The sequence below is a fragment of the Neodiprion lecontei genome, chromosome 1 (assembly GCF_021901455.1).
Source record: "Neodiprion lecontei isolate iyNeoLeco1 chromosome 1, iyNeoLeco1.1, whole genome shotgun sequence".
Taxonomy (NCBI): Eukaryota; Metazoa; Arthropoda; class Insecta; order Hymenoptera; family Diprionidae; genus Neodiprion; species Neodiprion lecontei.
In genome coordinates this window covers 6,419,113-6,446,246 of record NC_060260.1, presented here as the reverse complement: position 1 = coordinate 6,446,246, position 27,134 = coordinate 6,419,113, and the positions used below count along the sequence as shown (strand labels likewise).

Here is a 27,134-nt window from a genome sequence, read left to right as displayed (position 1 = left end):
AACCAGCGCCGATACGAACCTTGCAAGGGCCCAAATTCTTATTTAAATTTATAAGTCAATTAAGCTAATAATTTTCAATTTAAAAGTTCGGACATGAAGAAAGCAAGAAAATTCGCTGCCGTAAATAAAATCTTATAAGTACAGAATTTCTACCGTCGCACGGTAAAAATTTTTCACTCGTCAATAATGATAATGTGTTTTGATCAGCGATTTTTAAAATTTTTTTAGAGACGAGCCTTGATTATGTAATCGGAACAATAATAACTATTATATTCACGTGTGTCGTTATACTTGATCGTTGGATTAGGTACACGTATGATATTATTTCAGTTTACGTACTATTTATACGTATATTGTTTACATTTTACATTGTTTAACAGACAAGAAAAATTTTCTTATTCCACACGAACCATGTACATAAATAACGATTCTTTTTTTTTTCTACTTGGATATGATCTCGCGGATGAATAGTTTCAATGGTTTCTAAATATTTCGTTGACAAACAGGGCAGAATACAAAACATATGTATCTATTATATGTAATATAACCTAATTCTCTGTTAAAATTCGAGCATATATGATATACAATTACCAATGTATAGACAACTAAGACACACCGACATTTACACGATTTATTCCGAAGCTTCCCGACTTTATTTCAATTCTAATACCGCAATGCTTGTTCAATAGCTGTGAACAAACTAAATCCTAAAATTTCCTAACACGAATATGAGGTAACTACAGACTTGAAACGAAGCCGAGGAGTTTGATGAAAACAAAATAAAAAAAAATAAAAAAAAAAAAAAAAACCTCCTATTAAACGGTTTTTACAAGTCGATTATTAGCGTTAAACTATTTCCAAAAATAATTCACATCTTATATTAGCGTTTGAAGAAAATGTATATCCACGGCGTTATTACGTCTATAACATACTTACGTCAAGAGTTTCATACCAAAATATTCAATATACTATAACACTATATAGACTATATTATTACATAACATCGATAAAATATACACGCTTGTAGGTACAATATATAAAAATATACCCCTGCTACGATCCGGATTGAAAACGAGGCCCCAGCATGTGATAGTTTTTCCGTTGATTGTTGCGCCGTTGCTCTTTATTTTCGTTCATATTTTTATTTGTCATTTCTTTTTTTTCTTCTTCTTTTTTTTTTTAACATCATCTTCATATCTTTCGATAAATAAATACACCGCACATTGGTGTATTGGTAGACGACTAAGGTATTTTTTTAGAGATCGATTATCGGAGCATTGATATTTATACAAGTTTGACATAAATTGAAATGATGTATATATGAGAGAAGGAAATATTCTTTATGTTTTTTAAAGTTTTATAACAATTCGCAAATTATTTCACAAACGCGAATCGTATTCTATCAAATACTTGTGTCAAACAACGATTTTTATCCCGATGCGGAATAATACTGTAAAGTAAAATCTCGTCTTGATCAACCGATTTCCGGTGAGTCGGTATACAACGCTAGGGCAGCCTTGGGTTGGTTAAAAGAGCAGCTCGTAGTTCTGACCGAAGAACTGAAGTTCGTTGCTGTATCTCTGGACACCGATCGACGCGATGCCATCGATATTATCTCGATGCTTCCGAGGCACTGCATTTCCTACCGAACAGTAAAAGAAATAGACAAACGTCTAGCGTCGTTTTAACGCGACGTCATTTCTCATTCTTTTCTTTTTATCGACAACAATTACGTACTATTACGACTGCGTATCATAATGAAAGTAAAATTCACAACTCTGTTCACTAATTTCTACACAAAATCTGATACTAAGCATTTTAACGTACTAAAAAATTAACATTAGCCGCGTGAGCTGCGGGAATGCAAAGTTTAAAGAAGAAGCTGCAGATTTTTAGCTAAATTCGATTTCTAAGCTTTCTTTATCGTTATTAACATTTCATGACAGTTGTTAAGCAAGCTTTGGAACTCACGTTCGATCGAACCAATACCGAAGTCACTACCGCTATTGCAAACCCATACGAAATCTATATTAAGCAATCAAAAATAAAATTGCTCTACGAATCGCCTCAAAGCCGTGAGAAATTAACAGAAAAATACGGTTATTCAGTTCAATTTGTTATAGTCGATGTAAACTTTTAAGCGTACAGTTACAACAGTTCTGAATTATTCTAATATACGAAACGAATAATATTGTTCTGAGGTAAAATGGGACGTTATAGAACGAAATGTTGCGTAAATGTACAGTAAGCTTTATTTTTGGGGTAATGTTATTCTGCATTTCGTGAATCAAATCGAGATATATGTGTTTATGGTGCATTTGATATTTATCACTGCACTACTGTTAGTGATCTGAATTGTATGAAGACTGGCCGGTGTATGTATTCAAACCCCGTTAACTTGTATGTAGATCCCTCAAAAAAAAGAGAAAAATAAAAGAAAAAAAAACAAGCGGTGAAAAGATATGTCTTGCAAAATCGGTCAACTCTGATATCAGGTATTTGGTTAAAATTTAACTTTGTAAAAACAGGATCACGACGGTAAAAAATTTAATCGAAATAGTGCATGAATAAGCCTCTTAAGATTGTCTTCTGTACGTTCACAAAATTACAACAACGGAGCAATTTCTACAAAAGAAAGCAGAAATGTTTAAAATTTTAGTTTTTGAATTTAATTCGTCTTTAATGTGTGTCTGTTTTTTTTTTTTTTTTTTTTTTTTAAATTTTTTTTCTCTTATCTTGCAAATAAAATTTCAACGAATCTTTATACACTTGGAAATTCCTTCAGCAATACAAGACTTACATTAACGAGGATGCACGACGCGTCCCAACGATATCCAGTGCTGCGTAAGCGATTTCAGTTTTATAGTGATTCCAAGAGGGTTAAAATCTAGTCAGGCTTTTTTTTTTACGTATACAACGTCATATATATATGCACACATATATACATATACGTAGGTAGGTCTAAGTTCTACAAGCTCTTTTACTATACTACGTAGGGAGCATTCTATGCCAACTTGGTTAACATTTTAGGCTGGCTGTCTCAGATCTGATCAACGTTCTTTTATTCATATCACTCTACCGATATCAGCAACTTAAAACGGTCTCACATTTTTACCGGATTTTTTTCAACGGATATTTATTCATGAATCAGCCGTTTCCGAGAGTAGATTTATCTGTAAAAAACAATATTTGCCTCGCGGTTTTTTTTTTTTTTTTATATGGTTCAATCGTTACTGATGATATTTCGTATAGGGAACCCATAAAAAATATTCAATTTCGAACTGAATAGATAAACAATTTACCTGACTCATTCCCCGTAAAAATATTATTTATTAATTATATCCTTTTGCGGGTGGCAAAATGAAATTACACATCGAACACAGAATTTCCGAGTTATATGGTTCAGGGAAGCGGAAATGGTCATCAATTTTTCAGCTTTGGATCAAATTTGATTGAAATTCGAAAAGAATGCTGAAAAACAAATGTGATATCGCTGCAAATGTGGAACGATGTTGTGAAAAAAATTCCGAGTCTAGATGGCATAAAATACTTCATATACCAGAATCTCCTTGGGAGGAAAATACTATTTTTCTCAAAAATAATAATCTACCATATGCGAACATTGATACAAAATAATACCCGTATAAACTGTACGTATATACAATTATTTGAAAATCATATTGTTTTCATCAAATCTCTCTTCTCCACTTGCTACGTCCTACTTCAACTCCGTTGAGTTAATTGTTCTGTAATCTTGATTATATTAGTGTGCAAATACCAGTCTACGTAAAAACATTATAAGTTATTATACACATGACGAAGGTACAAAAACACACAAACATGCACCAACACAAAAATGATTCGGCGGATGAGGTGGGTGTACGCAATGGAATATATTGAAATGTGAAAAAGAATGTCAATTTAACGTACAACGTATCCGGGAGAATGAAGAGTCAAATAAGGAAACAAAAATGTGGACTGAGAGAAATTTTTAGCTCCGGTTACCGCTCGAAAAATACAGTTGTAGGTAGAAAATAAAAATTTGTAGTATTTACCGGAAAGTCTTAGTATCCGTTACTATTCTTTCTCGTTACGATCACCGTTACTATATTTTCTTGCAATTGTTGCGAAGATTTATTGCTTGTGTAAGAATAAATTGACGTTGAAGCTTTACTTAACTAAAACAGTAGGAGTAAACCTCACAAACTGATTTTGCGTTGCAATTACCAAAAAAGAATCGACAATAGCGCGAAATGGTCACGCGTACCTCGTTTTTCGTAATTCCAACAATATTCAAACAGTTTTTCTAACGATACCAGCGTTACTGAATTTTTCTAGTTACTATGACAAATGAAATTTTTTCTCAGTGTGAACGATCGTGATTGTTGCTCTGATATAATGACTAGACGTAAGTTAAAAACAAGCTACCGGGAATTTATCGGTAAAACAACCTCTTCGACGCCGTTGTCGAGGCCATCCGGATGCCGCGTCAGACGCGGACAGGTCGTCTGACTCCGGTGCTGAGGACTCCATTGCCTGGCGGATCGTTTGCGTCGGCTACGTTTCGTCAGATGATGAAGCTCGCTTCGGAACCGAGGATGGGCGACCGCGTAGACGTAGGGATCCAGGCAGGAAGCCGTCTTGCAGAAGAGGGCTGGGACCATGCTGGCCAAGGGTGTGACCAGGTGATTCTGCCCGAAGACGCCGAGGAGGGCGACCACGGCGTAGGGACTCCACGAGACGAACCACATCCCGATTATACCGATCACTACGAACGCCAATCTGTCGGATCGCGTCAGCGAGACGAATAAGAAAAGGAAGAGAGGCAAGCCGCTGTTTTATATCGGCCATAAGTTTCGCAATAACTCGGAGGCTTCTAACGGTGTTTTGGTAACCGATTTGGCCAGACTTTGGCAAATTGATCCGAGGTATGAAGAGATAATTTTAGATACCGTAATAAAAATCCGCTGTCGACTTTTGCGGCCTATAATTCGACGTCAATCTGATCCTACTCATGCGATATAGAAATTCAAAGTAACCGAAAAAATTGTTCTACATTATCGCAGACCGGATAGTTCCGATCAACTTAAAGACTAAAATTTTTACAGTCGTTACTTTCCCCTTCCGTTATTCGTAGACCGACAAAGAAGGGCAATAATCGCACCTTAGTTCCGTCCGCCTTTTCTCCTCCTCCCGGCAGTGTTTGTTGGAAGTCTCGACGACCTGATCGCCGACATTCAAATGGCGAGCGGCCATAACGACTCGCAGTATCCCGATGTAGCAGAAGGATATTAGGCAGAAGGGCAGGAGCCAGGCTGCGACGAAGAAGCACAAAATGAACGCCTTGACCCTCGGTTCCGGGGTGAGGTAGTCAAAGCTACAGCTGGTCAAATAGCCCTCGGGCTTGTATCTTCCGAGGCTTGGAACGACCAGCGGAAGACCGGCAAATGTCGCCCCGTAGACCCAGGTCAGGGCGACGGTGACCCGAGCTCTGGCGTAAGTCGTCCGCTTGAAAGGTTCCGCGACGACGTTGTACCTGTCATCAAATATCGAGGGTTGATAAACCGGCTATTCCCGGCAGGCTTCACGAGTCTGCAACCCGTCTTGTCTCGTCCGTAAAGATCCTCGCCAAGCCTTGCCAAAAATACAGTGGGTGAATATTTTATCTTATCTTAAAAAATTTTCCACTTTCCATTCCTGTTTCGCGAATTTAATCGCCCTTCCCCTTCGTGGATTCCTCCTCGCAGGGCGAAAAATGATCCTGTAGAATTACATTCGCAAGGGTGAATCGAGCGCGGCTAAATAATGTATGATATTTCCGTTCGATGAACAAAGCCGAACAGAGACGGGGAGGGACAAGAAAATACAGATTCCAGATACCGGTATCTCAGGTTCCAGTAAGAGTGTTGTTCGGCAACAATCGGAAACGTGTCTTATCTCACCTGTCCGCAGCGATACTCGCTAAGGTCATGATGGAGACGGTCCCAGTAAGACCGCCGAGAAACCCGTATAATTGACAGGCAAAATTTCCGAGCGCCGGTCCGTGGTAGATACTGTTGTAGATAAATATCGGCATTTTGCTGAGTAGCAGAAGATCGCTGACAGCCAAATTCATTACCAGAACGTTGGCGGGAGTCCGCAGGGATCGACATCTGCCAGGTTATACAAAACTTGTTCAAATTTTCGTTACAACTTTATAAATTACACCGGTATTGTGGTGATAAACATTCATTCTCGATTGAAAGAAAGTAAATTCAAATACGAAGAGAAAGATAAGGGGCGGAGAATTTCTTTTTAACAATTTTCCTCGATTTCTTTTCCGACGTTGAAAAATCAGATCCGTTTGATCAGGGTGAATTTGAATATTCGAAATGGTTTGAAACAACGTTTGATCTTGTTCACAGAAGACCCGATACTCGGAAAGTTGATCGTAACATCGAAAGCCGAATTTTGCAAAGCAGCTCGCCGTCGATGTTTCAACGGTAGAAATGGATCTCCTTCGGGAAAAAATGAAGAAGAAAAAAACAAAGCGTAAATATCGCGTTGCCAGAAGTTGTTCAACTTCAAAAAAACCTCGGGATTAAAGTCAATGTATCTACTTCCAAGAGTTTCCTTTTCGTAACATTCAAAGGTATCCCGAAATTCCGACTGCGATTTCTGTGCGAATTAAAGTTTTTGGCAATGGTTTGGTATAACAAGAAAAAGAAAAAAAAAAACGGAAATAGGTACTAATGCGTGGAAATCGTTAATCCTTGTACAGCCCTCGGCGTTTTCCAACTTTCAATCAAGCCGTAAACGCTTACGATAGGTTCAGCAAAAAGACAACTTACCTTAAGAACATGTAGATGGCAAACGCATTGCCGCAAATGCCGAACACCATAATAATTGCGTAAAGAACAGCCAGAGTGTAATAAGCGGCCGGAGAAGGTGGCGGAAATTTTAGCCAGTGGGTGTTGAAGGATGAGAAATTTTGTGCCAGCCACAGGTGAACCGGCCACGTTGATCTGGTCAATTTGAAGTAATCGACGTCGTCAGGTAGAGTTTTATCAGGGGTGAAACACCCCGATTAAACAGCGAGACACCGAGCATTAGCGATAATCGTTGCGGCGGTGAGGGAAAAAAAATAATTTTATCGCGTGTAACTTTAATAAGACATATAATTTATCTGACTTTGGTTTCTATGTTTTATTTTTTCGTTTATTTCACTGTATACCGACTCTCACGACGAGCGTGACTATAAATTTTTTTTCTCAAGAATTCGATGTAACGTAACAAAAGCGAACCAACCGAGGGGAAGAAATGAGAAAAAATACCGTCTCTCTAATACACGGCATTTTTTTCTCCCCACATTTTGAACAAGCTGAGGTTGGTTATAATAATCCTTTACCGTATAGCGAGTAACGATCGGTGGACGCGCGGTGTTTCAAAGAATTTGATGAAAATTCACAGAGTGTGAAAGGCTTGCGAAACATCAAAGCTCTCGAACCCCAAAAACTAAACCACGTTGTTCGCTTATCGTGCGTACGAGTGAAATTGATCTCTGGTTTTACGTACAGGCACCTGAGTGCACTTGACCTTTGCTAGTAAAAATGATTGGCCACGTTTCCTCTCGCAGCTTCAAGCATCGAATATACGGTTATACTGTAATTATACTGTAAACAGGGCGGAAATAACAATAAGACTAGTAATAATAACAATGTAAAACTACAGGAGTAACGAAGAATAAGGAGGATCAGGTGTTATGGGATGAAAATTAAAAGAAAAAAAGGAAAAAAGTAAATAAAATAAAAATCATACAACGAATAACGGGTGTATTTATCGAACAATTTCAAATCCTCGTACCTGAAGTGGTCAATTACGTCATCGGCACAGCTTATGCTTCCGGCATACTTGTGAGTGCAATTTTCTCTCGTAATCCTGTCCTCGTGAATTCCACGAGTGTTGTTGCGCGACGACGTTGATATTTCAATGGTATCCGTGACGTTGGATTCGACGCGAGGAACGTTGCGCTGCCAAGAGTTGAATTTCTCTTCTGGATTTATACTGTGACTACGATAAATACCGATCTGCAGCCTCTTCTCAAGCCTCGGACGATTTTTCCTATGTTTCTTACCGTTCCACAAATCTTGTGTAAAATTGCCGGTAAAGTTGAGCTTTACGGTGGGAATGAGATGTGTTATCTCGCTTATAAATTCCTCGGCTTTCATATAGATGTTTTCTTTATCTCCGGAAATTCTTTTCGGCAATATCTTCACTGCGTTCAGACACGGGGGAGGATTTTTCGCAGATTCCGGATCGACGGCGGACCAAACGCAGGAAAATTTCAGATTGAAATGCATCTCTTGGAAGCCAGGACTGTCCCCATAACGATCGCGAAACACAAACGTATCGCTCTTCGCATCGTCGCTTGTGCAAAGCGCTGGACCGACTGACGTCAATGGCATTATTGGCGCTAAATTCAGTATCAGAAGTAACCAAAGCGAAGGCATGGGTGGCTGTTCCTCCTGGCTTCCCACATTCACTTTAGAATTTTACATCGGGTCCGCGGCTCGGCCTTGACCCTCACAAATTGTCTGAAATAAGAAAACAGAATCAATCATTTCGCTGTACGGATTGTAATTTGTTTTTTTCTTTTTTCTTCCGGTTTGAAAACCATTGCCAAACCTTATTCAGAGGACGGATATTCGATAACTGGCAATAACACGGTTGCAAAGAAGTCCCTTCATTGTTTATTATGCTGCGTACTTGGCTGGCAGTGATTCTTGATCGCGAAAAGGTAACTCGATCGTACTGTGATAAATGAAACTTTCTACGAACAGCATCACGGTGTCCAAGGTCAAATTAATACGAGATACTTCATATAACAATACGCCCTTGTGCGAGCCTTTTGCAAGAGACAAAGAAGTAACTAAATTCTGGGCACTTGTTACCGACGCCCACTTTACACGTTTTTCACCTTTCGCCTAATGGTCTGGATTTAACCTTTACCCTGTATCACGTGGACCTTTGTCTTCGCGTGATTTCTTGTTGTGTGTATATTTTGTAAACTAGAAGGCGCGCGGTCCTCTTTAATGAACATGCATCAACTTTTTAAGAATTTTTGGCGCACTTGAGACATCCAAAATAAGGGTAAGAAGCGAAAGGGCTCGTGTGACAGCCAACGTATACCGAAAACCATGTGTCAGGGTAAGGGTTAAATTCCCGACGATACCCATTCATGTTGTAAATCTAATCTAAATCTAAATCTATCGTTGCGCAATATTATAATGCGACTTGAGTAGTTGGAATATGTAAATAAAGTCACTACATGTAAGCAAATACAATTCATCTCCACAAATGTCGAAGTGGTTATAGAAAATTGGATTGAAGGTATGCGAGTATTCGGAAGGTGACTAAAGCTTTCAAGGGTTATTGGAAATCTCGAGTAAGCAGTTCCAATTAACGGTTTCGATTCAGTGCAAATTTCGTACAGTCTTCGACGACTGGCTTCCAGGCATTCGTTTACTTAAGCGAGGGGTTGTATTGACTCAGGATCTTGCCGTAAGCTGACCAATCCTCCGACGACGAATCGCCAAGCACGAGAATGCTTTTGATCGGAAGGAAAAGTACATCGGTACCGGGAACAATTATGATTTACAAAGAAATTATACGTCGGTGTACGGTTATTATAATTCCGACTTTTATATAACGAACGTTATGCACGGAAAATTGTTCTCAGTTTTCAGAGAGCGCGGCATGCTCGTTAGGTGCGAAAATAACGATCTGAAACAAACTACCTGCTACGTGAAATATAATTCATGTACGAACGATCCTCAAAGTCATCTCAGCGGAATCAATTCAGCGCGAAGTGCTGCCTGGGAAATCATAAGCGCTAGAGCACAAATACGAGGACCAATTAGCAATGAAAGCTTTATACCGTTGACTTCGCATCACGCGTTAGACGACAATATACGTACACTGACAAGAATTTCATTTGTTATAGTAACTATAAAAATTCAGTAAAACTGGTATCGTTGAAAAAGCTGTTTGAATATTGTTGGAATTGCAAAAAACGAGGAACGCGTAACCATTTTGCCCTATTGTCGATCCTTTTTTGGCAATTTCAACGCAAAATCAGTTTCTGAGGTTTACTCTACTTTTTTAGTTAAACAAGGCTTCAACGTTAATTTATTGTTGCACAAGCGTTAAATTTTCGCAGCAGTCGCAAAAAAATCTAGTAACGGTGATCGTAATGAGAAAGAATAGTAACGGATACTAGACTTTCCGGTAACAGCTGGAAAACTAATTTTCATTTTCTACCTAGAACTATATTTTTCGATTGTGGTAAAAAATGAAAATAGTTAAGGACTGAGCGGTAACCGGAACTAAAAATTTCGCTCACTGTAGAATCAGAATGTGACGCGTTTGTTGATTATCCAGAATTGTTTCCGCTCTCCAAAAATCAAGTTCAAACAGCGAATTTCCGGTAGGTAAAATAATATTGCGAGCAAACTAGATCGGAACCTTCCGGAATCCTCTCGTGTAAATTTTACTTTCTTGATTTGGAATTGGATCTGGGAAATTCTGCAGAATGCTTTGCCGATTTGTTATTAAACTTTCAAGTCCTTCCTTTTCTCGTTTTTCTTTTCTTCCTTCCTCTCTTCTTATTACGCAGTTCGTACTCGTTACATCGAATCGGAAATAAAACGAACTTTATCTAATGAGATTACTTCCGATTCTCTTTGACATCAGGAATAAGTCATCGTGAAAATAAAATCAAAGTTTCTCAGCATCATGTTGGAATTTTTAGCGTCATTAAAACGATGCGTTTTCAGGTAAAATCGTTATTTCCAAATTTCACTACGAGTGTCTGAAATTACGAAAACATCATACAGTCTTTGTTTGCAAAACTCAAGTTCAAAGCTGACCATCAATTCGTTTCCAAGATTTCATGACCGACAACGTTACTACTTTACTTTATCCTCGTTGATCGATTCAGAATTTGGGTAACTTAATCACCATTTTGGTAAGCCTATTGTAAGTGTCTTAATACCACTCGGAGTTTGCGTATATTACCTCTGTCTTCGTTGAAATAATCATTAGTCACTGTGACAGTTTGAAAATTATTCAGGCGATATATTTTACTTTTCAGTATCATCGAACAGCTTACGTGTATCTGAAATTAGTCCCTATTTTATCTATCCATTCGTAAAAGCGGCAATTCCTTATAATCTATAATCTTCTTCTTCGGCCACTTTGACACATCATCGGACAGATACGTACCCACGTCCAAATCTTCTTCGATTTCCGCAGCTGAGAAATTCAATGCTCGATGGATCTGAACCGAGGATAATATCGACTATCGCACAGTCGTTGAGCTTCGACAATAACCTTGAATAATTCAGGGTCGGGACTTTAATTTGGTCTCCTTTGTTCCCCTATCGACGGAAACTCGTCGCTGCACTCTCCTCCGATTTATTGAATAAAATTTCAGAAGGCTTCCGATCGATGAACGAAGATGCTGTATAATACGGTTCACTATACGTATTTAGATATTTCAACCTCACTGAACGCGCATCGGTTGGATTCGAATAAAATCTTCTCTGTCAAGAGCAGGGAACATTATTAGTCCAGATGAGATAATTAGAAATAAATATCCAGGTCACAACGCGCTGACCCGGAGTGAAATAATTTTCGGCGATTACAGTGGCGAGTTATTTAAACCAAACACCCAGCACAGGGATGAAACATAAACGTGTATCCGCAAACCTTAAAAAAGAAGACAAAAATAAATCGGAGAAAATTAATTCCGACATAATCGATAACTGGGTATCTGAATTATTCTATCAGTTATATTACAGAAAAAAAACGATAGAAATTGGAAACGAGGAGCAGAATGAAATGAAAAAACGAACGCTCCGTCAGCTCTTACGTGATCTTGGTAGTCTTGATCTTAGTGATCAATTCTCTTCGAACGGTGGGATCGATCAAGGCCTAGCTTCAACAACGAAGAACTTAATCACATGAAGAAATTCTACTCACAGGTTATTTAGAACTCGTGCAGCAATGAGTTGTAATCGATGAAATACAATCTGGAGAGACACGACGTTTGCATATACATGTATAGGGCTAATGTTAATCGAATTATTATCCAGAACACGAGCGCGCCGCAAGATGATCATTATTTATTATTTACTAATCACCGACCACCGCGATATGACGAGGTATCGAAGGTACTACCTCATCGGAAATACCGCACGGAAATACGAACCGTGAACTATATCATTGAGAAAACTATTTATAGCGGAGTGAAATACGGTTAGATTGAATCCTTGAGCAGCGAGGAAATATCCTGACACCCACTCTCCGTGTCTGAATAAGGAATGAGGATACGTAACGAGTGCATAAAAATCAGGAGAAATATGCACCATCGGTAACACGTCACGAGGAACATCGGCATAGGATATCAAGTGACTGTGCATATATTACTTTCGAAATCGTTTCAAGTTTCTTGTGAGGCGTAAACAAATTGATTCGCTCAAATGTTACTCGAACAACTTCTGAAACTTGTAAGCCGTGAAACCCTAGGAAGCCTCTTGGCAATCTCCTTCGGTACTTATGGAGCAAAGTTTCAAGAACTGAAAATTCCCCAAAGCGCACGGTGTGTACAATTACCAATAAACTCGGAACAAGATTTGAAATGTCGATCGATGCGCAGGTGCCGTGGATAAGAGGAAAATCCCCGGCAAGGTATCGCGATAGAAGGTCAAACAAATCAGAGCCTGTAGGTAAAATGGCTTTGGACCAAACAAGATGTTGGGTAAAGCGAGATCGACGCCAAGGCCACACATCGCGTGCATCCGAACAAGAGGCTGCAGCCGTTGTTCGAAATAGATATTGGAGGATCAACTTTTCGTCTCGATTTTCAGGTATACTCAACTTTTGACACTTTGCGAAGGTAATCGATCCAGGGTAGGTATACTTACTCGCAAACTGGGAATAGTATACTGTAACTTTCGCATAAACTCCGGTGGCCAGTTATTCGGCTTCATTAGCTTTCCGCGGTCCTCGTACGTCGAGTTATTACAATATTTAAGAAAGGGTAACGAGGACGAAATATCATCTCCACTGTTAATGTTTAGTTCCATAGAAACTTTACAGAGTTATGGATAAGAGCACGAAGCGATTTCTTTCACATATTTGATCCAAATAGTGACTTTAATAATCTTTCGATCCCGTATATTGGTATCACAATTATCACTAGTATTATATTTTAATAACTGATCCGTCCCAGCTTCGGGCCGATAGACAAATCTAAGTTAAATGTACATTTAATCACGTAAGTGTCTCTCCGCTTGAAACTTTCACAAAAGATGGCTTTGTAACCCCGAAACGAATGAATTTATCTATCACATCGCACTGATGTTATATTTCACATATATCGAACCATTTGGTTAGAGGACGCCGATAAAGCAGTCAAACAATGCTTTTTCATCCGACTTAAGTCACCAATTTAGAACTCAAACTAAAAACTTATTTTTATCAAACTGAGTTATGGCTTATATTACTCAGGGAAAGTTTAACTTTTTATTAGTGAAAAAAATGTTTGAAGATCGGTTCAGTAGTTCCAGAGATTACCCTCTACATACAAACAAACAAACAAATCAGAAATTTTTTGCCTTTTTATAATATTAGTATAGATTCAGAAAATCTGACTTTGACTTGCGGATAAACGGAAAAAATTAAAACAACAAATTGTTGCGACTTATTAATTTTAGCCCTGAGCTAAAATATTTCATCAACTCAAAGCTCAATATTAGGTATAGTAATATTTAAAAGACAAATCTCGATATTCTAAAGCTATTCCGACAACTTTTTCTGAATAGATGGTCGAAAATAGTGAAAGAATGGCAAAAAAAGTGGAAGAATGCGCCAAAATTAATTTACATAACAGAACTTTTGGTAAGGATCCGTGAATCGAGTATTGAGGTAAAAAATCGAATACATAAAATGTCGTTTTCTTTTCTCCCCCGGAGAGGGTGGAGGAGGTTATTCAGTTATGGACCACTGGGCAGACGTTTTTCTGACCAAGAAAACGTTTCTGAACGGATAGTTTGACAATTCCGAAACAGGGGTATTTGGCCCCTCTTAACAAGGGATGCCCTTTTTCGCCCGATAAACTTTCCCGAATATTATACCTTGTAACGTTAAACTGCTGTTACCCTCAGTGGAGGACTTACCTCTGACACTTTGGCGCGATTCCCTAACTTTAATTAAACAAAAACAAAATATAATCGTAGGGCGTTTTTACACAAAAGTAACGCTACGAGCTAATTTACGAGAGAGAATTGTCGATAAATAGTCGAACGCAATAAATAACGATAATAAAACACGAGAGAAAATTTGCAGAAGAAATCTTGACGAGAGACTGACTGCGAGGGATTATGAGAGGTTTTGTGATATCAGAGATATCAGAAAACACACCGAATACTATAGCAAATATTACACCGAAATTAAAGATAATATTAAGCGGAAAGATACGGTAATATAGAAAAATAGTCAAGAAAGTACAGAGGATAGCAGAAATATATCAGATAATGATTAGTACGACATCGCTACAAGAAAATAGAAAAATATACGGTCGTATTCGGCGGCTTAAACTACGCTTAGTGTAAGATGTACTCCAAGGAACGCGATTAACGATACAAATTCATGCACGATAGCGAATAAAACATAATAACCGATACGGCAAATGAAATGTAGCAAGCTCTACCGGTACAGGAATTACGAGAACAAAAGATAACGGATAACTCAAAATACGATGGAAATTATGGAATCAGTTTGAGGGGAAATTACGAGAAAATTAGTGAAATTCAGATAAACGAGAGATACAAAGTCGCTCAGCGATACGGTACTAACTGACGAAATCATGCAGTCACTCGACGGCTTAACGCAACCATCATTCACAAAGATATCGGTATCACACGGTGCAACTAAAAAGATAACTGAGATACGAGAGAAGAAAAGATGCCAGCAGCTTCGTAACGCTTGCATATCAGATAGTAATTGGTAGGCAAGGTCATACGGAGAATAACCAGGGTTATCAGGTTTTCCGTCGGTCTCTTAGTGTTCGGGATCGTTGTCGCCACGTGTACCTTGGTTGAATTACAGAATTCGCAGAGAAAGAATCGGTACAACTAGCAACTTACTGCGTAATGAGTATCGAGTTTGCTCCAAGTACAACGCTACAACTTGTAGGTATAATTATAGGACAGCTTTGAACCGCTGATTCCTCCCTTGCTAATATGCAAGTTTCGAGTTTAATTTGTCCCCGTTGTAATTCTCGAGACGGCGATTACATACGTGCCTCGAATCCTTCACCTTTGTGCGCATTAAATTACACCAGCCGTGATGCTTATCAAAATTAGGAAGATCTCGGCGTTCCGGGTTCAAAATGAACTTCACGAAAGTATCCTTAATTGCTCGAACCCACGCCTGGTATCACGCGGTGTAGGTGAAAATGCGAGATACGATGAGCAATTTGGACTGATTGTGAGCTGCTAGAGGGAGAAAACCGAGAGAGCGGAGAGCCGATAAGCTTCGCAGAGATTTTGATACAGATATAAAGCTATCGGGAGATGGGATATTAGCGTTATACACACCTGTATCTACTTGGGACGATGCTTCGACAGATTTGTGACTTACATGTTCCGAAGACTCAATATTCGAGTATATAAGAAAACGCGGTTTGACTACCAATGTGTAAAGTATATACATAATGTATAGCCTCCGACCGAAAAGTTCGGTTCGGAAAAGGGTTATAGACGGTTCGGAGGAACTTTTTTTGAAAATAATATTGGACAGTTGGAACGACTGAGCCGATAGAATTCAGTGATTCGATTTCAACGAAAGATTCAACTGTAAAATACAATCTATATATTCTATTTTATGGTGATTTTCTATCTCTATCTCGCTCGCTCCCTCGTTAACTCCCCCTGTCAAGATACCGGTAATAATTTCGCACACCGAGCAATCACGACGGAAAATACTTTTCAAGCTATTTTTATGCGTTTATAAAAAAATAGGAGGGCGATGGAACTGCCGAATTGCTGTGGAACCGCGAGGTAAATAAAATTCGAATGAATCGGAGTTTATTTTTTAACCCAGTTGCTGACATTTCTCAACTTTTCGTGTACCGCTTGCGCACACGCGGAATGAACGAGGTGCGAACGTGTATATTGGACATTAGGTGTATACGAGGCACCAACTTAGAGCTATTGAGGAAAAAAGAATCCAAGAAAGTATATCGCCTGAAAACGTAGAGAACGAATGATAGTAGAGACAACGATCACAGCCAATTACTCAGTGTCCAAGCCTCGGTTCCTCAGATATAATATTCGCATGGCATCATCTCAATTATAACTTATCTACACCGACACGTTACAAACGCAAAAGTTAAGCCGTCTATGCGAAGCAGGAATTGAAATAAAAATAAATCAACGAATCCATTTACCCGTACATACGAGTCGGTTCAACCTAAGCCAGAATAAAAAGTCTTAACGATCACAGACGCTCGACACTCTCGTTAAAATCATTCCAAGATATGCATACCGGAGCTAAAAGCGACAAATGACTTTTTTCCATTTCTCCACCGCGAAGACTTACGAGGACGCGTCTTTTAATTTCCGAAATGCATACCGCGCTGCGGTATATCTGTGAACAGCTGTGGCGTGTCGAGAAAATGAATTAAAAAAAATACTTCGAGTCCATTAAGCTACTCGTACACGTGACACGGCCTGATTAAACAGTTCCTCCCGAGACTGCGATGCAGACGTTTGACACGATTTCGACTTCTGTCACGCATACCGCTGGACGATATCTGGGACAGACGTCAATGACAGTTCCGATTGATCTGCGGAGTGCTTCTTGAGCTTGCCTTGACGCCAAAGGCGCTGAGCAGGCTTGAAAACAAGAGTGCCGAATCAGCACCGAAGACCCTTCGCCAATCAAAAACCGTTCAAACTCTTCAGGAAGAAATTGGCCCAGTTCGCGATTCGCCCTGTTTTAGCCTTGTCTGCAAAAAAAAAAAAATAAAAACTCGCCTTTTTTTTTCCATGGAAATTGATCAACTTCCACGAGAAACGACGCGTAACCGTATCCGCAATCCCATGTGCGATGTGAACACCGCAGACTATGTAATTGCAATCTTGTGGCTGAGATAATTGCACAGTAGCTATACAATTAGCGTGTAATATGTGCGAGATGTGAAGTACAACAAACGTACCTTCGCGTTCAATTGCATCGGAATGTATTCTGTTTCAATTAAACACGGACGGTAAGAACTTGGTGACGAATTATGTCGCACAGTCTGTGTAAACACGAGTCAGAGGGAGCAGACGAATGATTGATTAATCCTTGGAACGTTCGCGAGAAGATCTTGAAGAACTGAATTTTAGTTACGATTTAACAAACGGTCATAGAAAATGGTGACAGAGTGAAAAATAAAAAATGATCAAAGGATTTTTATTTATTTCGACACTCTCGCGTCCAATTCGAAATTATGTAAAATCAAGGACGATATATCCCAGGTACGAAGCGATGAAGCACGTGGCAAAAAACACGACGAGAAAGCTGCGCGGTGCCGACCGGATCACTGGCTGGTTGCGACTGAACATCGAAAGCGGCTTCTGGCTCGAGGGTAGTGCCGATGGTGGTGGTGGTGGTGGTGGTGGTGGTGGTGGTGGTAGTGGTGGTGAAGCGATGAATAGACAGTTTAAAAGTGGGGGGACGGTGGTGGAATTCCCGATAGAGAAAATTGTGCAGGGGTGAGAGAAGAGGGAATATCACTCTCCGTGCACCTTTGCCTGCCCCAGATTCTCCGCCGTCTATATGAATATGAATACGGATGTGATGGAACGTTGCATCGTGGCTCTGTAATAATAAAGCGACCACGCCGTGAACTCTACACTCCAAGATCGCGAATGGTTGTTCGTAAATTTTGATGCCTGCAGCCACCCTCCGTAATTGACCAGACATTACATTACCGAGGCATCTGCTAATTGCCGATCAAAGTAAAAATCAGGAAAGTGACAGACTTTCGTTGCCTCTGCTTCATGCCCGTTCACCAAACAAGATACCGTAACACGGTTATGGGCAGACCTGTGAGAGGTAAAAATCCATGGAGACGACTAAATTTTGTTTTGAAAATCCTCCGACTTTTCCCTTTTCTACATGATTGAAATTATAATTTTTCCCAAACTTTTTTCTCCGACCGGACGAACTTCCCGATACTTTTTATGGATTTATAAGAATATTGAATAATTGAATAGGTCACGAATAAAAAAGAAATAAACGGTGTCGATGTCTGGCAAGTGTGGAATTTAGTTATTGCACGTAGGTATCCGCATTGTTATAATATCACATTTATCATATTTGTATAAATAAATATTCGAGCGCAGCAAGTCAAGTAAGAGTTTAAAAAACCTCCGAGCGAGCGTGTAAGACTAGTTGAAATTGTCGGTAATGGTTGGGAAATTTATAGATCGCATTAAGCACCACGTTTCGCAAAATTTTAAAGACCACCTGCAAGTGTTTGATAAAATTCTGTCTTTTATCGGTTTTCCATGTTTTCCAGGAGAATGGTTAAAATACCCGGTTAAAATGCACCGCTGGGGCTAGAATGATTTCTTTGCGTGTGCTGCAGTGTGAAAAATCAAAACTCATGGAAAGTCCATAATCTCGGGGTTCTCGGCAGCCTTGTAAAATAAAGATCGTTAAAACTGTAGCTTGAGGCGAGCTTCGCTGGTACGCGTGGCTTAATTACAACATCATTTACAGTAGTACTTCTTTAAAGTCCAGGTTGTTAAACCAGAAAAGGGATACGTGCAGGATGAAAATTTTTACTGCCGCAACTAACGCGAATTTTTCAAAATCTGACAAAACAAGGGAAGAATGATGTTAACGTTAAAATAAATTACACTTAGGATTAATTTCTCCAAGAGTAAATAATTTTCTCACTGAGTGCCAACCGCAACTTCAACATTTTTCACCATATCGAAACAGCTTTAATTTGACACAGTATAAATACTTTTTGCCTTCTTGTTATTTAAATTTTTTCTAAGTTGAACGGTCTGCAGACGATGTGTTCATGTTGTCATGTTGTATAAACGCGTGATATACTTCTCTTCACTTAATTACGCATTCCATGTTTTTTGTCGAATCTAATAGAGTTTAATTAATTGAATCTGAATATAAAAATCAACCGGCCCTCCGGCAGCTAGTACACGAGTTAACAGAATCTATGTATATACATATAATATATATTGCATAAACCATGAAAATTCTCAGGTAGCATACTTGCCGAAATATTGTCGACCATTGTTCGACTAATGAAAGCAGACGTAATGTCGGCAAAACGATGACTATTCGCCCGAGACGCGGTAATGAGTATAAATAAGTCAAAAGAAAGGAAGCTGTACCAACCACATGTCGACGAATCGCATAAAAAATAATAATTGAATACCGTATAAAACTCGCCTTACCGTGAATCTGATGGAATGAAAAAAATTTGATAATTCTTGAAATTTTAAAGTTTCACTTGACTACTTTTTTTTATAACGAGTCAATTTGCAACAAGTCAAAATTAACCCGACTTCAACGTAGAATCCGTAAGCTAAATAATGTCGCTCCAAATATAATTAGCTTTGCTGTGATATGCAATGGAATAATTGAAGCATAATTATAATCGAAGATATAACGTGAAAATTTTCTTGCTCATTTGCAGGACAACATAAACAGCTGTGATGATCGAAAACTCGCCGCAGTACATTGAAAACCGATCCACCTGAAGAACGACGGTTAATTCACGTCGAAAACACTCGGAGATAAACGTACATTATAAGCAATAGAACGTGTAATTGAAATTCAATCGAGCTGATCAAGTCCCTAACCATTTGCTTCGTCCGACATCCTTATTCTATATAGAGAAATTATTTCGACCATCCTTTTTCAGGCCTGGTCTTGTTCTCCGTTTTGCACGCTTCGAGAAAACTTTGAAGCAAAGCTATTTGTTGCTGAGTCGTTGAAAGCTCGAGCTGATTCAAAGAGGAATGCCGTATACAGTTCAAAGCAGCTTTTCAGCTCCCGTCCTTTATCCGGGCTACTATTCAAAGAATCCGTCGACTTCTTTTCAAGCTACAGATAAATACTTTATTATATATCTAACCACTTTAGCGGGGAATGAAAACTAGGCGCTACAGTTTTGGACATAAAAGGAACTTTGGTAATTTTGAAATATCGTTACGCTTCGCAATAAAATAGAAATCGTAAATTTATCTGGGTACAATCCGTTACTATCCAAGATATTTCATATACATGATATTTTTTTAGAGATATTAACACGTGCAGAGAATATTCGGAACTTTTGCGATCTCTTCATTATCTCATTAGCCAACGTGATTAGTACGGCTTACAATGATTAAAGCCACAAAGCCTCGCTGCGCAACTTCACTGGCAAAAAATGTATTATCCATCTCTGGATTTGAATTTTTAAAAGACAAAAAACAATACGGTACAGCAGTGACGCTAGGATGTGTAATTCATTTCGGTACAGCGAGTACTGATTAATCCGCAACGAAAATCTCTGAATCCTTACGCATATGAATGATAAAATTATGCGTACATCGAAGCACTGCCAGAGGCGAGGTGAATTCTTTTGGTTGCATCATACAGGGTGGGGCCAAAAGAAACGAGACGAATTCGAAAAGTGAATAAAATCCAAACGTATTGACCAACTTTCGAAAACCTTGTTTTTTCTCGAACGTAGAAAATCGAATCTTTCGTTTCGCGTTTGAAAATCTGAAAAATATTTATTCATTGTCGAGATAAACGCTTTTGCAAAACAGGTTCTGAAAATGTCGCTGGGAGACTGAAGAGTTTTCGGAAATCGGTCAACTCGTTCGTATTTTATTCACGTTTCAAATTGGTCTCATTTTTTTCTTTTTCATTACTGCCCACCCTGTATGTAATACGAATGCAAATCAAGTCTATATTATTACCAATAATTGTAAATCGTAAGTAAAATGGAAGCTGAAAATTTCCATGCGTCATAAAAATGTCCAAATGATCTATCTACGCTTACATAATCTAAAAGATTGATTCTACTTAGCTACTGTGTATACCCATCCTGATACATATAATGACGGGTGATATCTTATACGATTATGCAAAATAGGGAACCTATTGTTAGACTTCGATCTTTCCCGTGCTTTTCTTACGCATCTAATATACAGTAACATGCGCACCGTGAAACGTCCCTGTGTATAATTAACCCCAATCAATATTACCAAAAGTTGCGTAATGAGCACCTCGGCGTATAATAATTTCCAGTATTCATCCACCCTAGGTGGGCGAAATTGGGCAAGCAAACGACAGTTTAGCACTTTAAGGAATTATCATCAATCGGATTTCTCCACGAAACGTTTCGCGGCGAAAATGGACAATTTACTTTCCGTCTGTGCTTAAAGGTAAAATAAAACCGTGGTAAATTTCCTTGTGCCTTCTCCCCATTTTCAAATAGAACTTAAAGCACTGAAAATTCGTAAATAAAATTCAATTTTCATCTATCATATTAACATATTCTCTTAAAAAAATCTAATGACGACCCGAATCCAGAATTGGAACATCTAATAAAACTAGGTAATTTTGCGACGGTTCCAATTTCCATTTTACCCGCAAGTAACCGGAAAATAAAGCTCGCGCAAGCACCCAGGCTCCTACAGTATTCGCAAGCCGTCATTTGGCCGCGAAATAAGCCAAAATGAACGTAGGAAAAAAAAAAGGCAAATACAGTACTGTGCCGCACGTCAAAATGCTCTTTGCGCCCCCGCAAGATTTCCTGCGTCCGCAAGACAAGACAAGCCAGCGAAATTGCCGTATAAAATACTGCCTGGCCTAATTTTCTGTGTGTAGAAAAAACCTCTCAACATACACAAAGTCGTCGGAAAAATCGTCGTGACGAGCAGGAATATGCTGCGTTTTAATAAATTCGGTAAAAATTCTGGTTGCACAAATTTGGCCCGTGAATCAATTCAATGTGTAATATCGTAATTTGTATAATACGCGTCATGGATACGAATAATGGGTTTCACGCTTCAAGTTTATCTCGACAATTAAACACATCGTCAAAGCGCATTATTTCAACTGGATTACAGAGCACGAAACGTGCTACAATCGGCAAATATTATGTTAGGTATACGAATTTTCGAGACGCGATTCAATCAGACAAACAATTTACTAATTAGGGTTTCTCCGAACGTCGTCGACAGACGTCTTTTCCTACTCCGTACAGGTATTAAAGAGGGGTTCCGGAAGGGAGTCCCACCCTATAGTCCTGCTGTACGAGTTCATTGAGCAGAAATATAAATAGGCAATTAACACGTGCGAGAAAATCCGTTTCGAACCTTGTACATATATACGCGTTTATCGTTAGGTAAACAGGCCCGAAACCTGAGTAAATAATCCTCAACAGGTACTTACCGCGTGTATCGATTTGGCATTTTATTTTACAGGTGAACTTTGCGAAACTTATAGCTTGCAGCTACTACCTATCACTTTCAGGCCAACGGCTAACAAGCCGTAAAAAAGAAAACTCAGTGGAATTAATCTCGGAATTAATTAAACTAGGCAAATCAGTCGCGCAGCGACAAACTCGAAGTCTGAACTAACAAGCGAAACCGTTAAACCTTTCGGGTCTTCTATGCATATGGGATTTGGTCATAAATTACACAAAACGTGGGACGTCTCGCTGTGAAGTCGTTCAAGTCGTACGTAGAAACGAGAAAATTCAGTGAAACAGACTTTGATAAATGTTTCGTATTTCTACCGGCACTGTAACTACAAAGAACAATTCGTGACTTGTCAGACGGTTATAACGATTTCCAGAGAAAACCAGAATCCGAGAATATGCGGGAGTTTCGATAGTATAATGATAGAGAATCGGCGCAGCTCTCTCAAGGAGTCTCTTGACCGTGAAACCAGGTCTCTGAAAGTCCTCGGAGAATCGGAAACCTCCGACAAACCTGAGAGAAATTCGAGAGATGCATTTAGTTAGGCTGAAGCGCAGGATCAAGGCTTAGCGGCATTGCCTATACCTCGCCCTTACAATTAAGCTGCATGGTGCTCCTCCGCTTTGCCTACCTGCTGTTAATTGTCTCCACTTGATCCACATTCGCGTGTAAATGTGTGGGCGAGAGACCTCGTGCCGTGTCATCCGTGGAGCCAGGTTTCGGCCGCTAATAACTACCGAGTGAGCAATTAAGCGATTTGATTGCACGTTCATGCGTGTATTATTATACGTCTATGGGGCTGTCCATGTGAACTCGTTAAACGGTTGACCGTGACATTTTTTCATTTCATCGAGGATTTTTCCTGTATTAGTACGGGCCCTGAAAACCTTGAGCAAAAATTTGCATCGCCAATTTGTGGGTCACTACACGCACTTACCCTGTGAATTTTTAAACCCACCTCAAAAAAAAAAGCCAAATCAATTTTTGGAACAGAAAAAAAGATATTGCGTTTTCGAGACGAAACGATCACACCCACGATTCAAAGCGGAAGGATGTTTTTTTACTATTCTATTAATCATTTTTTCTATTTTTATACCTCTTCAATATCTATTATAATACATACCGTATTTTCCATTTGATGACTGATTTTTCAAAACACATCCGTGACGTTTTTCACAATTTTTTTTTTCTTTTGTAATCCAAATTCCGCTCGCCATTTTTAAACGATTAAAAAAATATGAAATGTGACAAAAAAAAAAAAAAGAAAATAGAATGAACGTCCTTCCGCTTTGAATTCTGGATGAAAAGGTTTTTTCTCTCACTTCAAATAAATCGATTCTAGTGGTTTTTGAAATGGGTTTAAAAATTCGTAGGGTAAAGACGAGTGGTACAAAAAATTTGAAAATTTCTGGTAGAGGTTTCCAAGGATCGTATTAACATAGAAAAAAATCCTTGATGAAATCAAAAAATTTCACTATCGACCGTTTGCTAAGTTCACGTGAAAAAGCCCCATCTATATGTTTGAAAAATTTAATAAAATAATTTTCACGAATCAAGAAGGTTGGGCAGTTGAGAATCAATATTGCGTAATTTTTTTCATGTATTATTAATATTTATAAAATTATTACATTTTCAAGCTACAATCATTCTTCTAGATGTCAGTAAAAATAAATAAATGAAGAGACAAAAATTATGAACACGAGTTTCGATGTCGGTTTTTCACTTCGTAAATGGCTCTGATATAATAAAAAATTTGGTAAACTCGTTCAATTCCACTCCATTGTGGCTTATTGTGTTTCGAAAACTGTTTCATACAAATTTACCGAAACAGATGTTGTTTTCCCGCAATAGTCAATACAGTGTTGCTATCTTGTCTTTTTTTTCTTTTTTTTTATGACCAATTTTATGTATCGTTGCAGTGTTGAAAAAATAAATATTTAACGATACCAACGTCAGAAAACCAAATTAACAGTGGAATTGCGGCGAATTGTTAACATTACAAAATTTTTCACCATTAATTTGATAAACACTCAACGTGCAATCATCTCGTTGTAAATTAGCAAAAAAGTATGAATTTTAAACTGACAAACCTCCTAAAGCATGTCATTTCATTTTAGTATTTTCGTTATTACACGTCTCTTTACTCCGAGTCCGTTTCGTGTTTAACTTATCCAAGACCCGAGGTAAAGAAATACCAGACGGATAAAAAGAAATGAAATATGACTGTCATACTTTTCAAGGGAAATGTAAGGGTAAAAAAAAAAAAAAAAATAATACAGAATCACAAGGATGACTTGGCTCGGCGAGCTATCGCAGTATGTAATTATTTCCAAACAATCAGATGATAGCCATGTGGCTATGTAACTACCTACGATAATAAAAATTGCGGAGTATGAAGGCGGATCAGATAAGAAAAAACAAATGCCCACTCATTTGACAGTAATATCGTTATTTTCAAAGACCCCCCCCCCCCCCTCCCCTCCTCCTCCTCCTGTTTTTAGAGAAACGTGTTAAAAATTGCAAACAATCGTTGTTTTCTCAAGAAGAATTATTCGACTCGGAAGAAATATTATTTTGTTAATTTGAAATTTGAATGAAAGCATCAACCTTCGTGCTTACTCCAATCACGTGTGACTCGTTTTATCACTTATTATTGTGCGTACTTTACCATAGTCCAAGAAACTACTTCGACAATTTTTGCGAAAATAATGCGTTCAATTTTTTTTTGAACCACTTGTAAAACGTGAAGCGATACTTTCCTCTTTAAGCAGCGAATACGAAGTTTGCGAAATACCGCATCCCCGCGACTCGTTCAAGTAGAGTGATGACGTATAGCTAGAGTAGGTATGCACCCTATCCGTAGGTGAAAAACGTCGCGAATAATTCTAATGATGCGCGGCATGTATAATCTCTCAACTATTTTCACAATTTACCCGAGAAATGGAAATAAAGATGCAAACTTTCCGGTACGAAGTGTACCCGAATAATCCATATAAATTATACATAAGGGGATATATACGCCGAGTATAAAGTTCTCAAAATTCTACGTCTGCATCGGCGAAGGTGTCACTTATAAAGTCAAGTCTTCGCTAGTCGAATATGTTCGTATACCGGCTCCTATCCACTCGCACACTCCTACATAATTTGCATAATCAATGAACGCGTACGAATGAGAGTGCACATGTTGCGTACTACTTTTATACAGTGAATTAAGGTGGGAGGTCTTCGATCCGATAAAATGTCATCTTTCTCAACAATTCGGTGGGAAAGGAGAAAAATTGGATGAATGTACAGAAAATACCTCGTAAAATACGTATCGAAGGGAAACTCTGAAGGGACGATATCAACGGAACTGTCATCCTTACGTAAAGAGATCAATTTCAGCTAAACACACCAGCGCATGCCATGGCTTATCTAACGCTAATAAATCTCAATACTTTCGATCGGATTATGCGTGTACAGTCACTACATATGATCCATGTATTACCTAACAAGCCTGGCCTTTACGGCGAAGCCAATATGCTTCCCAGAGGTATAATCGCCAACCCATGACCGCTAAGCATAGAGAATAAGAGCAAACAACTTTTTGTATTATGCAGGTAACGATCGATAATCTATAACCATAGGTATAATAACTTGTTATGAAATATTTACGGAATGGAAATAAGAGCATAGATCGTTTGCCGATGAGACGACTCACGGAATTCGTGTGTGTTTTTTTTTTCTCACAATTTATGAGATGAGATTACAAATATAATATTTTTCCTGTCGTATTGCGAACAAAATTGAAACAAATTACCACAAGCTGATATGGAACTAAAAACAAATCTGTTTGGTTGGTTACTCGAAACTCATAATTACAAGCCTGATTCCTGCCGAGTTGTACTTTTTTATACATTAAGAAATAAACCTCTGTACAATTAAGGCCGCTGCGCCTCATTTTATATTAAAATCTCATGAAGCACACAATAAACTATAAACATTAATACCAGGTTGCAGGGAAAATCACGGTATTCAAAGCACTTCGTGAATCATGCAACCGACAGTTTTTGTTATCAAAAAATTAGAACACAGCTGTCGACAAGCTTCAAATACAAAGGCAAGCAAATGTAATCAAGCTCGGAAAAATAATATACAAATAATTACCTCTCACTGTTGCACGGTGAACGATCAATTACCACCATTGGACTGTATAAGCGATGCACTTTGGATATTCACTCTCTAAATTATTTCCAACGTCACACAATAGTTCAGGAAAGTTTACTGTTCATCGGTTCGAGAATATATCTGGGCTTAAACATCGGGAGCCGGCAATGTTGTTGACCAAAAGACGAATAAAATGGTGAATTGGTCGAATGGTTAAAGTTTCGATGAAAATTGGGTTAGATAAGATTTCGCACAACCTGCGGAAATTGAACACGCGCGCTAGTTTTATTTGATTCTAGAATGATTGACAGACTGAACTCTACTAAATTAACACAACGGAGAAATAAATGAACATCGCAAACCGACAAGCTCGCCGTCGCGGAGCAGACTCGACACTGACAACAACTCGACAGTACCGTGAGCCATTCTAGTATTTACAAACAT

At 38.7% G+C, this 27,134-nt stretch overlaps 1 protein-coding gene across 12 annotated transcripts; it reads right to left on the bottom strand.

Annotated features, from left to right (window-relative positions):
* Positions 1-356: 356 nt before the first annotated feature.
* LOC107218554 (opsin-2) lies at positions 357-27,134 on the bottom strand. 12 transcript variants are annotated; one of them, XM_046738859.1, is made up of 9 exons: positions 11,912-11,981; positions 11,263-11,582; positions 8,665-8,790; positions 7,843-8,573; positions 6,831-7,004; positions 5,943-6,152; positions 5,165-5,536; positions 4,452-4,782; positions 357-1,642 (listed from the first exon to the last, which is right to left on the bottom strand). In XM_046738859.1, exons 4-9 carry the CDS (start codon positions 8,487-8,489, stop codon positions 1,475-1,477), a joined length of 1,902 nt encoding a protein of 633 aa, XP_046594815.1. In that variant the 5' UTR covers positions 8,490-8,573; positions 8,665-8,790; positions 11,263-11,582; positions 11,912-11,981; the 3' UTR covers positions 357-1,474. The 12 variants fall into 12 exon arrangements, with proteins under 12 accessions (XP_046594815.1, XP_046594804.1, XP_046594797.1 ...); XM_046738848.1 differs by lacking the exons at positions 11,263-11,582; positions 11,912-11,981 and adding an exon at positions 17,264-17,631 and having other exon boundaries at positions 8,665-8,884; XM_046738841.1 differs by lacking the exons at positions 11,263-11,582; positions 11,912-11,981 and adding an exon at positions 17,264-17,631 and having other exon boundaries at positions 8,665-8,809.